Source organism: Myotis davidii, unplaced genomic scaffold (assembly GCF_000327345.1).
Source record: "Myotis davidii unplaced genomic scaffold, ASM32734v1 scaffold168, whole genome shotgun sequence".
Taxonomy (NCBI): domain Eukaryota; kingdom Metazoa; phylum Chordata; class Mammalia; order Chiroptera; family Vespertilionidae; genus Myotis; species Myotis davidii.
In genome coordinates this window covers 9,715,716-9,732,127 of record NW_006383016.1, presented here as the reverse complement: position 1 = coordinate 9,732,127, position 16,412 = coordinate 9,715,716, and the positions used below count along the sequence as shown (strand labels likewise).

General features: G+C 35.9%; 1 protein-coding gene across 1 annotated transcript in view; it reads right to left on the bottom strand.

The window, feature by feature from the left end:
• The window catches only part of ISPD (isoprenoid synthase domain containing), a 144,976-nt gene that overhangs the window by 67,652 nt on the left and 60,912 nt on the right, over positions 1-16,412 (bottom strand). The window contains exon 9 of the mRNA XM_006779100.2: positions 2,964-3,095. Within this exon, the coding sequence (XP_006779163.1) occupies positions 2,964-3,095 (132 nt within the window). The remainder of the gene's footprint in view (positions 1-2,963; positions 3,096-16,412) is intronic.

Sequence of the window (16,412 nt, the reverse complement as noted above, 5' to 3'; positions counted from 1 at the left end):
GGGAGGCAGTTAGGGGTGACCAGGTTAGTGATGGGGGGAAGTTGGGAGCAACCTGGCCGACAGGGGGTGCAGTTGGGGGTGACCAGGCCAGCGGTGGGGGCAGTTAGGGGCGATCAGGGAGGCAGGTGAGCAGTTAGGAGCCAGTGGTCCGAGTGTGAGAGGGATGTCCGACTGCTCGTTTAGGCCTGATACCTAGGATCAGGCCTAAACTGGCCGTAGAACATCCCCTGAGGGGTCCTGGATTGGAGAGGGTGCAGGCTGGGCTGAGGTGACACCCCCCCCATGCACAAATTTTGTGCACTGGGCCTCTAATCCTATCTAATAAAGAGGGAATATGCAAATTGACCATCATGCCATAACAAGATGGCTGCGCCCACAGCAGAGGCAGGGATTCCATAACACAAGATGGCTGTACCCACAGCAGAAGCAGGGATCCCATAACACAAAATGGCTGCACCCACAGTGGAGGCCGAGTTCCTGTAACGAGCCTTAACGAGCAATCAGCAGGGGCCTGAGGCTGCATGGCAGTGGGCTGGGGCAGGGGACCTGAGGCTGTGCCCCCGCCTAGTGGGGCTTGACAGGGGACCTCAGGCCATGCCCCATGCCCAGCAGGGCTTGACGGGGGACCTCAAGGCACACCTCCCACCCTGGCCTGGGCCAGGGGATCTCAGGCCACGCACTCCACCTGGTGGGGCTTGACGGGGGACCTCATGCCATGTTTCCCTGGCCCAGGCCAGGGGATTTCAAGGCGCAACCCCTTGCCCGTGCCGGAGGACATCAGGTCGCACCCCCCGCCCCGGTGCCAGGCCAGGCAACCTGAGGCCACACCCCCCACCTGGTGGGGCTTGACAGGGCTGGGGCCAGCCGGATCTGGGTCTCGCGTGATTTTGAGGTGCACGTGGGTGGGCACCCACGTGGGTGGGCAGGGACTTGACTCTGGTTCCCGTGGCGTGCCCCAGACTCTGATAGGAGGAAGATTTTCATATACATTTTACTAACCTCCCCCAGCCAGCCCCGCCCCTGATAGGCCTCCCCCACCCTGATCAGAGGTGGGGCCAGATGGCCAACCTTCCCACATCCTCTCCCCCCGACAGGCCCAGCTCCAATGGCACCCATCAGGGTGGGCTAAATATTTCCTCAAATTAATTCCCTTTTAATGTCCATGAATTTCGTGCACCGGGTCACTAGTCTATATATATAAAAGCCCAGCTACTGGAACGGCGGAACAACCAGAACAACTGGTCACTATGATGCACACTGCAGTGGCCAACTGGCCCTATCCAGGCCCCAATCACCACCCCCCCAACCTCCTACGGCCCCTCCCCCAGCCAGCCCCGCCCCTGATAGGCCTCCCCCACCCTGATCAGAGGTGGGGCCAGATGGCCAACCTTCCCACATCCTCTCCCCCCGACAGGCCCAGCTCCAATGGCACCCATCAGGGTGGGCCCACCAGACCCCACCCATGCACAAGTTTGTGCACTGGGCCATTAGGAGTTATACTAAAATTTATAGACTGTCTGAAATTCAAATTCAACTGGGAATGCTATAGTTATCTGGCAACCATACTCACCACTGGAATGCCAGCATGGTCCCTTTTGCTTAGCCTAAATCATAGAATGAAGAAAGTCCCAGGGATTGTGTGTACTCTACCATTTCTCAGCTTTTGAGATTTTCCTCAATGAACTCTATTTTATGTCAGTATAGTGGGCACAGGTGTGCATCTATGATCCTTGCATGACACAAAAGAAGGAACTGATTTATTTTTACCACTGTAATAATCTAGAGTACAATCAAAGACAATCTAACGAACAGAAAATATTCCTGAGCTCTGACAGTTATATGTCCATGGAGAAGTTTATGTATCCTTTAGGCTTTGGTTATCCTAACACCAATAGCCCCTACAGCACTAACAGTTTACAATTCCATGATTCTAAGCAAAGTATGCCTTGTTCTTGATGACTAACTGGAGGTCATGCTTTTATATTTTAGAAGCAGAGGAAACAAACTCAAAAGTTAAAGAAAACTAAGGGACTCGCTAAAAGATAAACCTTATATTGATGAAAATTCACTTGCTTCAAAAGAAATGTTACCTTCAGGCTAAAAGCACCTTAAATATTTCAGCAACAATAGCTGTTATTCATCATCCATATAACTTTAAATACCTGTCATTTCCTGGGCAGTCAGTACCAAATAATCTTTATTCCAAATCATTAAAAAAGCAGTTGACTATTTGATTTCTTTGACTGCTATGTGGTACTTCTAAGAAACTCTAGAGCATTCTTCAAATTCCATGAAAGGTATCTATGTAAAATGAAAAATCCACCTTCTCTAATAGGTTCCAAAAGGTTTGATTTATATAACATTTCTCTGCACAAAAAATTTATAATGCTAATTTCTTTTACCTTCTGCTTAACTAACTTGCTGCTATTAAAAGACATTGATGATAAGATTTTTCTGTAATTAAATAACGTCCTCTGGTAATCTGAATGCCAAGCACTGTTTTCAAGTGATTAAGAACACATTCACCAACATATTTAGCCTAACATAAAATAAATAAGCGATTCCAAATCATACAAATGGCTAAGAATTATGACATTAGGGTTACCAATTAAATAAAAAAGTCCAGTTAAATATGGATTGCAAATTTCAAATTCCAAATTTGGAATATACTTAAAATTATTTATTATCTGAAATTCAAATTTAACTGGGCATTCTGTATTTTTATTTGCATATCTGGCAATTCTATGTGGGCCACCTAGTGTAAGACAATTTGCTAGCTTTCATGTTTTTTTCCCCTAATCAAAGCACTTCTTTTGATTTTTCCCCTCGAGTTGAGATAAGTAATTTTCCAGCCAATATTTTCCTTAATAACACATCTCTTTGCTTTTAACAAAGTCAGGCTCCCACTACCAAATCTGTAGTCTATAGGACATATAATCTAAAGAGAACAACATTTTACCTACCTGTGGGTAATATATGAGAAGTCCACATAATAAAATATTTCTTTCTTTCACTTCCTTTGCTAGTTCCCTAATCTGCATTAGGTTTTCCATTTTATGATCAAAATGTACTGATTTATAATCAAGAAAATGCACCTGAAAAATAATATAAAAATTAACAATTAGAATACTTTTTCTTCACTTTTCTTTGAATATGTAACATTAAAGAAACTAAAATTATAATATTATTTTTATAAATTTGTGTTAATTTGTAGTTAAGCATTCCAAGCCATAAATATTTAATATGATTAATGAATCATCCTTTATCAATACAGATGCAGTAAACACTCAGAGAATAAAATGCTGAAAAACATAAAGTGCTAATATTGTTTCAACTTGTGACAGAGTCAAATGTATAAAAATATGATCATACCAATTCACTCAACTTAAATCATAATTTGTAATTTGAAACTAGGCAGAAGGTAAATATTTATAAATATATGTTAAATGAACAATATCAATAAAATTCAAGTATGCTTACTTAAGTACATGAAGTTCTTTAGAAGAATCTAATTCAAAGTAATTAATTGGATATCTAACAAATAATAAACTATTTCTTAAATTTAAAGGAAACTTATACAGAATTATTTTTAGCAGTGTTAAAATAACATTTTCTTGAAATTATTCAAACAACTTTTATAAACATTTTTAATTTAAAATTTAAGGACAGGGTGATCTTTCATAATTTCTCTAAATTATTGTGGTTTTACAGTACTATTTTTCTTTTATGGAATATAAAAGACATGAAGGCTTAAAATAAATAATTTACAATGCAAGTGCATATACAGAATGATCATTCAGAAATAGATATATTCTTTCACATTACCAAATTATCAAAACTTTCAAGGATTGCAATTTGTTCATTTATGTACATTTATTGACTAGAAAAATTTTAAAGTATAGTCCACCCTCACTCTCTCCTACTAATCCCTTCCCTTAGTCTCTGCTCATACTAGAGGCCCAGTGCACGAATTTTTGCATGAGTGGGATCCAGCCAGCCTGGACCCAATAAGGGTGGATCAGGCTGGGCCTGCCAGGAGGAAGAAACGGCAGGGCAGGAGATTGGCCGGCCAGCCTGCCCTGATCAGAGCCCAAACAGGGCTGGGCCAGCTGGGGGTAGGGGCCACAGGAGCCTGGCTGGCAAGCCCTGGCCCCAACTGGGGTGGGGTGGGGCCAATCGGTGGCAGGGCTGGCTGTGGGGAGGGGCTGTGGGAGGTGGGCTGACCAGCCTGCCCCTGAATGGGTTGGGGGGCGATTGGAGGTCAGCAGCAGGGGAGGGACCATGGGAGGTTGGCCGGCCAGCCCCACCCGATTGGTGTGGGGGTGGGCAATTGGGGGCAGAGCTGGCTGAGGGGACAGACCACGGGGTGATCAGGATGGGAGAGGCTGATCAGGGGCAGGGCCAGGTGGGGGGAGAGGACACCGGAGATTGGCTTGCTGGACCCACCCCCTGATCAAGCCCATTTGCTGGCTGCAGTGGGTGATATAGGGACCGGTCATTCCGTCGTTATGGCATTCTGGTTGCCATATATATGTAGATACACTGTTTTAGAAAAATGAAACAACAAAACATCTTATCATGTTCTTTCTGTAACACAAAGAATAATGTTTTAGCAATGACAAACATACAAATGACTGAATTATAAAAACATAATTTCCAAATCGAAAAACATAGAAGGATGTTTTACCACATTTCTCTGAAAAACTAATATATCAATCAAACAAAAATGAATGGTATAAAGGCTTTTTGCATTCAGTGCAGCAACTGAGTTGAGAGTTTTTCATGTTTCCTCCCAAGTTTTAATCCTATTGCTGTTTTTCTGGCTGTTCTTATCTAGGAAAAGTTGCATATGAGCTGATGCCACTTCCACATTATATGGACCTAACTCCTTTCTTTATCAATCACATATAAATTAATTTTTCTTATAAAGATTTGTGCTGTAGCAAAAACAGATAGGTTGAACTGAAGGACATAGTACCATGTTTCTTTGTCAGCTTTTTAAAAGAATTTTTATTGATTGTTAGAGAGGAAGAAAGAGGGAGAGAGAGAAGAAAAAACAAAAAAATCATCAATATGAGAGGGAAACAGCCATTGGCTGCTTCTTGCATGCTCCCAACTGGGGACCGAGCTAGAAACCTGGGCATGTGCCCTGACAGGGAATCGAACCCACAACCCTTCAGTGCATGGCACAACACTCCAACCCACTGAGCCACACTGGACAGGGTATTGTACCATGGTTTTTAAAAGTTGTCACCAAATCATGAGATATCTAAACAGGACTGGAATACTTTCACTCCAGCTATAGATGGTAAGAAACAACAAAAACAAGCTCCTTGGAAAAAAAGAAATGTAACAACACTTAAAAAAATCAGTAGGCCAATGCTGTTCACCACACAGTGCATGAATTCAATTAAGGAAATGGTGCATGAAAGTGAGTTCCAGGCAAGCTATTTATACATCTACAAACTGCCTATGTTATCCCATCAAGCCAAGTATGTACTTAAGTTATAGGGAAACTCAAGACATGTAGTGATAGAACATAGAAGATTAATGCAGATCCTATACTTGAGTAATTACTAGATGCTGAACGTTTTGCTAGTTGGCATAATTAAATTTTAAAGAAACAGATATGGATATTGACTTATAAAATGTATAATCAGGTTGAAGAAGTAGGGTGCATCTCCAAGTTCTCTTTTGCCAGAAGAGTAGGCCTAATGACATGAAAAGCATAAGATAATTTCCAGCAGGTGTACTTCCTACTACCAATCCCATGAAACCTGAACATATACTTTTCATTGTGCTACTAATTTTGAAGCTCTTAAATATAGCAGCTACTTATCAGTTCCAGGAAAACTTTCAGCTGATAAAAGAACACAATCAATTTTAATTTTAAAAACTGGGCAGGTTTATATGACTACAGCAGAGGGTTACAAAATGATCATAATAACTCAAGAGAAATGTAAATGTTTTTGCCTTAATAAAACAAACCTACAGCCTGGACAGGCTTACATCCATTGAAATAGAGCAAAACATTTCATTTGGTTGAGTTCTTTGATCTCTTTCTGCACTGTTCACTTATTTGCTACATGTAAATTGCTGTAAAAACAATTTTTCCCATTTAGGATGCCATTTTCATGCATACATAAATAAAGATAAGGATCTCTTCCTATCCCCCACCCAAATGTATATATTTTTTTTAAGGTAGCAATTCACTCCTATAAACTAGTAAATTGCTTAAACATATAACATGTGGGTAGCTTCATAGCTTTGTGGGTGGGCCAGGTTTCCACTCACAAAGTTTGGAAAAAAGATTCTCTGGGCCTCCTATCTTCTACATTCAATCATACACATGCTTTCTATTTCCAGCAACCATTTAATATGTTCCTGGTCCCAGAGGAATTCCAATGGATTTTTTATACTTTAAAATGTGATTTTTTCACTTGTCTCTGAGGACAGGCACATTAAATAAAGACAATAATTAACATCACATACAATATTCTTAAAAACATTAGGAATGTTCCATAAACCCGCATGTAATACTTCTCTCATTCCAGAGTCCATGTTCATGCGAAGGACTGAAAATGGGGTCAGGATTCTCGATAGGAGGGAAAATGGACTCTTTGTTTATTTGACAAAGAAAGTAAATTTGTGAAGCATAAATATATATTCAAATAATGCATTGCTTAATGCCCACCAAAGTGGAAGGAAGGACAGTCAAAATGAAAGTTCTGGTAATTATCAAATAATTGAATTAGAATGAATCGGTAGATAAAACAGAGGTCCTCTGAATCCACACAATAGATACTGCAAAATTATCTACATATGTGTACAGAAAAGTAAATTGTATGAATTAGGCCCAACATCTTCAAAACAGAAGTTTTCAAAGAAACAAGAGGGAAATCTAATAACCGATGAAACGGGCCAATACTAAGCAGATCAAAGTAAGAGTTCATCTTAAGGATTAGAAAACATTAGAAAAACTTTCATCTCATTTCAACTATTTATAAATTACATGGGTTCTATTAATGAAAATTGCTTTAATTTAATGAATTGTGCTTTTAAAAAGAAAAAAAGAACAAGCTTTCAATATTGAATCACTGCATTTTAGAACAAATTTAAATTAATGCCATCAAGAAATTCAACTCATACTTCTGATGAATAGAAACTCATTAAGTTATAAGCTATCATGGAAACTCAGAGCAAATGCTTAACAACCCATTTGTAAATCTTAACAGAATAAAATGCCACCAAAACTAGTAGACTGAAAAATAATGACATGTAACAAAAGGTAGGAAATAAAATAAATGTACTTTGCATAAATTATTAACCACACAAAAGATTTAAATGTTTCTATTTATCCAAAGAATTAAAAATAAATGAGTTTTATATCAGTACAAATGTTACATTTGTGTACACTTTTTTCAAATCTTATTTAAAAGATCAAAGAAGTAATGAACCCCAAACTTCACATTTTAAACAGTCAATAGAAAAAACTAACATTACTTTAAAAGATGTTTTAAAAAAACAAAATGAACATTTTTTCAGTTACTCTAATAGTGATTTCTCCTATAAGAACATAACTTTGCCACTGCTGTATTATGGCACAATTATCTGAAGCATTACATACATCTACAACTAACATCTCTACTATCCATAAAATTTTTCAGAATAAAAAGTTTAAAGCAATCCATTGATTAATATGAAGCCTAGATTTGTTTAGCTAATCTTATTTTTTAAAAATAACTATATTTATTTACTAACTTTTCTCTGAACAAACATCAATCAATCAAAACCAACTTGAAAGTGAAAAAGATATTAAAATTAATAGAAAATGACATTAAGATCATTTAACAACTGTGTTCCATGTATTCAAAAATCTACAAGAAAGAATGAGCATTTTAGGTAGAGAAAGGAAATGTAAAATAGTCCTAAACCTAACTTCTAAAGTGAAAAACAAGATCTGAGATTAAAAAATTAATAACATTGGAGAGATTAACAGCATATTAGACATAGCAGAAAATATGATTAGTGAACTTGAAAATATAGCAACAGAAATAATTTAAAATGAAACTTTGAAAAAGGAAATAAAGACTATGACTCAAAGAATAAAAGAAAAAAATAAACAGAGCACCAGTGAAATATGGATCAACTTCAAACAGCCTAATATACAGGTAACCAAAGTCCCTAGAGAAGGAGAAGGGCAGAAAAAATAATGGCGAAAAGTTTCCAAGTTGAATGAAAATTTAAAAACCATATAACACACCTTAAATAGACACAGAACCCCCCCCCCCCAAAAAAAATCCCAGGCTTATAAAGAAGCAGAAAAATAGGGTCCACAATAAGGAAATAAATATAACACTTTTAACTGACTCAAAACTGAAAAAGATGTTCAAATTAACGAAGATATTAAAATTATAATGGTATCCCATAGATTCTAAAGTTGAGCACAGAAAAAGATATACACAGGACCCAAATCAAACTTGTAGAGAAGAAAATTACAATGCCTAAGATGGAAATGCACTGTATTTATTTTTTTTTAATTCAGGCCTAGGCATGTCTGCACACAGAGAATCGAACAATGAGATACACTTTCATGACCTATGAGTGCTGAGTGAGCTTGCATGGCCAGAATGGTTAAGAAACATCTGCTTAGCACATGCGTTCATGATGGTGTAAGAGTAAGCTGCGGAACACAGATCACTGAGTGAAACATCACATTCTGTTGATATATTGTAATCATAGCATATAAGTTTGAAGATACCTTTGTTCTATATTATATTTATAACAAGGCCACATCTACTCACTGGATCCAGGCTTCTGAGTCCATTTAATTGAAGAGGATAGATTGCAAGAAAACAAACAAACAAACAAAAAAACCTCCTTCAACTATTAATATTTTAAGTATCTAATGGGCCAATCAGTATATTTCAAAATCCAAATAAAATGCAGAAATAGACTAGGAAAAGAAACCTTCAACTATCTTCCATAATCTTTGATTCAAAGTTTTGTCTTGGTCAAAATAACCTAATATTTCTTATTAATTAAATATATAAGTAAATGCTACACACATGAACTAAAAGATAAAATTAGTGTTCCTAACTGAAAGTTTTTTACTTGCTCAATATGATAGTAATCCACTTAAAGTTTATTATTTTGAAATAAAAAAGAATGCCTCCTCTAAAAATGTTGGAAAGTCACCCCCTAAATTCAGTTTACAAGAGACAAATTGTCCCACTTAGGAATAAGAAACATTTAAAGTTTAATCCTATATTTATGACTGAAAACAGTAAATGAATTAAAAGAAGAGCATAGTAATCATTTATTGACACAATAAGGTATACTTTCTAACATGAACAATGAAGATAAGATTTATAAAAACTGTAAATTAGACAATTATAATTGTTGAATGAAACAAAATTTCTTTTTCTAAAAGGCAAAATGGGAATAAAAGGGAACTACCAAAAAGTAAGCAGGATAACATAAAACAAAATAGTGAAATTCATAAAATTTAAATTTATACAGAGCAAATAATGTCCTAAAACCTCAGGTAGAACAGTAATATCCTTCTTGATAGAATGTAGCTATTACTTGAGAAGTAATTTCTATTTAGTTCCTCATTCCCAGTCTTCTTCATTTCTGCAAGTTGCCACAAAGCATCTACCATATTTGTAGAAGGCAGCCCTGAAACAGGGTGAAAGAGGAATGTCAAGGCAAGTTCAAGTCTGTAGTCATTTGTGAATGCCTGCTCACGCTGTGTTGGGAAAGGGGGAAAGGGTGAGCACAGGGGTATGAAGGGAGGACTCCAAGAAGAAATACTTTTGCCGTATAACACTCAAATTTTAAGGATAACAACAATCAGGCAAGCAAACACTAGAATAATGGTGTTTCAGGTAGAAAAATTCACCAGAGGAAACATAGGTATGTCAGGTAACAGGGGACATGTGGGAACTACATCAGATGAGAGCCGCCACAGGGCAAAGTGTTCAGCGAGAGTAAGGACCCTGACATTGAGCAAGAGCCAGCCCAGGCCCAGCCTTTATAATCTGACTGAGCTTTGTCCTGTAGGGTTGCAGAGCTTCTGAAAATTTTAATAAGGAGAGTGGCTTGAGCAATTTGCAATTAGCAAAAGTTGGAACGGTGGCTAGGATGAGGTCAAGATTGAAACACAGAGACTTTGGGAAAGGGAGAATTCCTGAGGGAAGAAGATGAATTCAAAATTTTAAACTTTAAGCACTTGAACATTCCTGTAAAAACTTAGAGAAATGATGAAGACTAGAGATAAAAACATAGAAACTGGTACATGAGCAATACTTTAATCATGAGACTTGATGACTCAGGGAGTATATGTCCACTAAAGAAATATCTAACAGATATTTTAGGTCATGATACTAACTAGCTGTAGTGAATAGGTCATTTAGGAATAAGAAATCTAAACCAAAGTTTATGAAACAACAGTTCATGGGTGCAATCCAGCCTCCTGTTTTTTTTGTAAATAAACTTTTATTGGAATACAACCACACTATTTTTAAAAAATCTTATCCTTGACTGCTTTTGCACTATAACAGCAGAGTAGAATAGTTGCACCAAAGACATATGGTCCACAAAGCCTAAAATATGTCCTACCTGGCCCTTCATTAGAAAAATGCACCAACCCTTAGTATAAAGAAGTTATCTCAGATCCAGGCAAAGAAAATGGCCTGGGTTACCTCTGGCAAAATGAGAGCACACTAGTAAATGATTTTTAAATCATTTTCTCCTCTAACTATGTGGTTTCTATTACTTGAAAAGGGCAAGTATTGACATCCCTAATGAACGTCATGTGGTAAAGTGAAATGAGCATGAGATAATGGCATCTATGATAACCAACTCTCAGGACTGGTCTGAAGATTAAATGGGATAATGGATTTTAAAGAAAAGAATGGTGATTCATTATTTCAAGTATTCAGTAAGTGTCTGTTGTTATTAACCCTAACAAAATTATACTAATAATATGCATTAGCAGGCAACATTTGTTGGGGAAGGGCTGAGATTTATAAATGTAGTGCAAATTCCATGTCCTACAAATGGGAAGAGCTCAACACACAAGATTACAGTTGGAGTCTTGCTGACTTAGCAAAAAATTCAGTACTCTGTCATTTCCATAATCATAGGAAACTTTTAAAAAATAGAAATGGATGCTTCTCTCTCAAAAGACCTAGAAATGGGAATAACACTCAAAGTATTCAGAAGAGACATGCAGGTAACTTGAACCTGGCATGTCATTTCCACATAAGAACTTCCAGTGATGTCCTAGCTGGTTTGGCTCAATAGATAGAGCATCGGCCTGCAGTCTGAAGGGTCCCAGGTTTGATTCCAGTCAAGGGCACATGCCCGGGTTGCGGGCTCGATCCTCAGAAAGGGCCATGCAAGAGGCAGCCAAGAATGATTCTCTCTCACCATTGATGTTTCTATCTCTCCCTCTCCCCTCCTCTCTGAAATCAATAAAAATATATTTAAAAAAAAACCACAGAATTTCCAATGCTGACACTAACATCTCACAACACTTGCTGCATCCCACCCTAGCAGGTACCAGTGAATCAAGTACCCCAGCATTTAAGTAGAATAAGTTAAGCTTCAAAAGCCCATAAAATAAAACCTCTCCTGCCAGGAAAACTTCATCATACTATACTTTTCAAAAGTACCACATGTACATTTATTATAAACGGGGTTCAAGCCAAAGCATGTTTGGAGCAAGGAGCTTTTTGCACTGATTCCATCACCTTTCTATGCTTTCAATAAAGAACAGTTCAGGCTTCCCAGGAAACTGTGGAAGCATATTTATATTAGCATATGTATTACATGAATTTATTATTAATTATAGATATATAACATTTAATTTTAAAACTTCAATGATGTTAAAAATAGGTGGTTCCATCTTTTTAAAGAAATAGCATAACATATTAAGCTAAAGAATGTTCCCATTATTTAAAATACAAAATCCATTACACACACAAAAAACCTAACAAAATTCCCAGGCATATTTTTTGAAAAATTGAGTGACCATACCAATTGTTCAATTTCTTTTTTAGGGCTAAAATTAATGCAAGCTCACTGACAAAGAAGGCTAGTTTCATTTATTTTGCCTCCTGTGCATTTCATGTTAAATTTCATGCATTGATTTACTAGGACAGCCCTGGCAAATAAATTCACAAATAATTTTGCTCATCTGACTAAGCTCAGTAAATTATTTAAAATATGAAAATGAATAATGATTCCAAGCCTGGTGCTTAATTGAGAAAAATAATTATTCATAAAACATAGGAAAGGTCTTCTGCAATTCATTTATTTGCACATTCCATTAGAACATAATTCTATCTGAAAACGAACAACCTATATTCACTAACAGAGAGAATACTAGAAATGTGTGTCCTGTGAGAATCATGTCTTTACACATCATCAATTGCATATGCTTTCCAATTAATCTTAGAGGATTTCTATATCCCACAACACACACTTTCCAGTGACCATTGAGTCATAAGCAAAGATCTCCTAAACTTAAAATAACAGTCAATTCTTTCTATTCAATATCTTCTACAAGAATAACTTCATTCCTCGTCGCTGTGTTAGATATGAATCCTTTCATAACTGAAATTGCTAAAAGGTATTTTAAAGCACAATTCTTTAGATTTTATTATTGATTTAGGCAGGAAATACCTGCGACTTATAATATTAGCAGAAAACAAATGAAAACATTTGTAGAATTTGTGGAAGTGATTGCATTTCTGCCACTGTAGCTGTGTACAACCATGAAAGAGAAAACTGCAATGTATCTTAAGTAAAAACATCCAAAGATTTCAACATTCAGTAAAGTTATACTTTTCTGAAAGACAAAATCAAAGTAGCCATCAAGGTACAGTAGCAACATGACTGAGATGGAAGTAGAAGAGGTATTTGGACTTACTCCATAGTCATTCATTGCCTATTAAATACACATAAAATATCCATTCAAAAATACATACAAATAAATTAGGGCTCTGTAATACATATGTATAAATATATCATTAATTATAGAAGTATAATATAAAAGCATATAGATATAAATAAATCCAATATGGAGGCAGTAAGAATTACAACAGGTCTCTTTGTTTGTTTTATAAGAACTTGTGCCATAATAACACATTTTCTTAGCCTAGTGGTAATAGGGTTAACAGGAGGACACACACATAACAAAGAGTTAAGTAAAAGTTGAAAAAGATACATGTAAGAAACTTAACAGGATCACATGGTTTAAAAATTAAATTCAATAAAGGCTCAATACCCTGTGAAGCTAAAGTAAGAACTCATTAGCACTTAAAAGAAGGAATGTATATGCTTTTTCAATTGTCATTTGTTCTTTATTAGGAAGAAATATTAAATTCATATATGTGTGTATATGTATATTTTTAATCTTGTTCCATCTTATTATTTAACACATAAAAGTAACAAGTGTATTTGATACACTGCATATTGGATTGATTCTGTTCCTGGCTTTGCCATTGGTGAGTTGTAGAACCTTCTGGAAACAATTTACATCTCTGTGACAGTTCCCCCAGATGTGAAAAGTATCAAGTGCCAATGGATGATGGTTTTCTATTTTTTTATTTGCTGACATGTTCAAATAGTAAACATTTTGAAATATTTTAAATATCACATATTCTGATCTGTTATGTCAATAAACTACTTTCCAGTAACTAGAACCAAATTAGGCACTTTTGAAGGTTTATTTAAAATTTTCAAAGCATTAAAATCCCACATGATAACTTACGTTTTGTTGGAGGGAATTCATGAGGAGATTCTTATCTCTCATAAAGCACCAATAAAGTTGTCTAAATCATCAGAGGAAAGAACTCTTGTGTAACTGTCCAAATAGTTATTGTAAAATTATTTTGCTGTGGAAGAGTGATAGACTACTTCATTAAGTAAAATTAAAGAGTTTGTTTCAATTTTGAACTTTCTATTTAGATTTGTTGCCAATTATTTTGGGCTATGTTCATTGAAAAAAATATAAGCTTTAAATAAGAATATACTGTTCACTGTCTCATCTGATAGTAGTACCAAGAGATATTTTGTAAAAATCTTACCAGATCCAAATAAATTAGAATCCCTATTTTACTTTCTAAACCTGTGGAGGTATTTTTCAGAGCTTTCATAATCTTGACTAGAAAAACAGATGTAGTTAGTTTTGTCTCCTGAAACTCTCTTATTCATTGTCACACACAAAATAACAAATCATTCTCAGCCAAGAATTCAGCCTATAATTCACTCTTGGCACTTTTGAGTTTTGTTTAATTTAGACAAAAGCCTATGTTCTTTCAAGTGATTTTTATATCAGAAATTTTATGAAATTCCCTAATACTATTTTGATAAATTCAATATATTGTTTTTCTAAATATCTGTTCATTATTATTGAAGTAGTGAACAAAACACATGATAGGAATAGAAAAGAGAAAACTGAGCATGTCCCAGGTTGATGGCTATTGTAGCAGGTGATTTCAAAAAGAGCTTCCAGATAATACCCTTGAGAGTTGCCAACTGAAAGGTGTTAGCAATATTATATACCCCTTGGTAGCCACAAAGAAGAGAAGGCTAAGAGTAACTTCAGTCAACTCAGGATGGACTCTGGCTCCATCCTTAACAGGACTAAACAGCTTCAGAAATCACATCTGAAAAGGACTCTCAAACATAATTGCTGCACTATTTAACTGTACGAAAGAAAGTATTGTTTTTCAATGTTCATAAAGTGTTCTTGTTAAAAGACATAGAAAGGATTCGAAATTTTTTAAATTCCTTTATGCCAATCAGTCTCGAATTTAAAAAGTGTTGTTTTTCTTTCAAGTAGGGCATATTCTCCTAGTACAAGGTGTGCTTGTTATCTCAGTATGTATTTCCAAAGGCCTGAAGTTAAAAGACTGCACAGGATACAAAACAGACCCTCACAGATTCTCTGAGAAACAGAGCACTTATTAAGTGACCCCATCAAACTATGTCTGCTCACTTTAATGCTGGCATGGAGTTTAGCCAAAATCGTCAACAGTCCCATTAGTCAGTCTCGAGCTGATTGCAGAAATTTGGAAAATTCTGATAATTCAATATAATTACAATGAAATTAAGTTACATCTACCAAGACATAGGATGTCATTAAGTTGATCAAATTAACATTGGTAAATTCCTTCAATCATATTCAATACCATCAACAAATAAGAACTTGGCAAAATTACACAACTTAAAATATATAAAAAGAAAATAAGAATAGAAGTCCAAAAGAGCATGTTGATAATCAAAGTATTAATAAAGGAAATGTTTACAAACTGAATATGTCCAAAATATTTTTCAGAAATGATCACTTGAAGAAAATCACATTATCATATATTGTCTACAAGATTATGCAAAAAATTTTCATTTTTGCAAACATAACCTAATTTTCTTAAATAGAAGATAAAATAGAATAATTTAAATAAATATACTAGTTCTTTTAGGATAAAGTCCCAATTATTTTTTTCTACTCTTCAAGAAAAGTTTTGTTCCTTTCTTTAAGTAGCCTCTACCTACAACCAGTTTATCTTAGACATAAAAAAAACCTTCTACACTTACTGTTTCCTAACCCATTTCACTTTCATAAAAGCCAGAGAGAAGTTGACATTATAACAATCAAAACCCATGCAGAACCTGAAATGAAATCTAACTATTGTAAATATCCATTCTTTACCCTACTTTCCCAGTGATTTGCTCCATCCTAAGGATATAGATTCTAGATATATTCCAGTGACATTTTCTTGTTGATTTTAATAATAACCTTAATATCAGCACACTGAGTTTACCTGTGCAATAAGAAAATAACAGGTGAACAAATATTAATTATAATAATTGGAGTGACAATTCTCTAATTTAACATAAATTTTTATAGTGTTTATAGAATGTAGATTTACAGTATACAGACTTATGATATTCACACTAGTTCTGAAAGACATCCTATATAATAAAGAGGTAACATGCAAAGGGTCGTTTCGCTACAAGCAGAGGAGAGGTACAGGAAGGTGGGGCAGAGAGCTATAGCTGTGGTGGGCGGGATGGCCAACTGAGGCAAGTGGCAGTGAGCTACTCGCACACTGATTTGCACATGGATTCGTGCACAGATATGAGCACAGGGCCACTAGTTTCCTCTATAAATAGAGGATTGTCCATCTGTTCCCTAGTTTGATACAGAACACCAGGTAGTCACACAAATTCTTGCATTTACTCTGATACATAAAAAGGGATGCAACAGAAGCCAACAGAAAATTAAATTCAAATATTTACAGAAGCAATACAAAGGACTGAGTTTGAGATACAACAGTAGAAAAGAAACAGAAGAACTAACAGTTTAAAAACTATCTGTGCATGTGTGTTTGATAAAG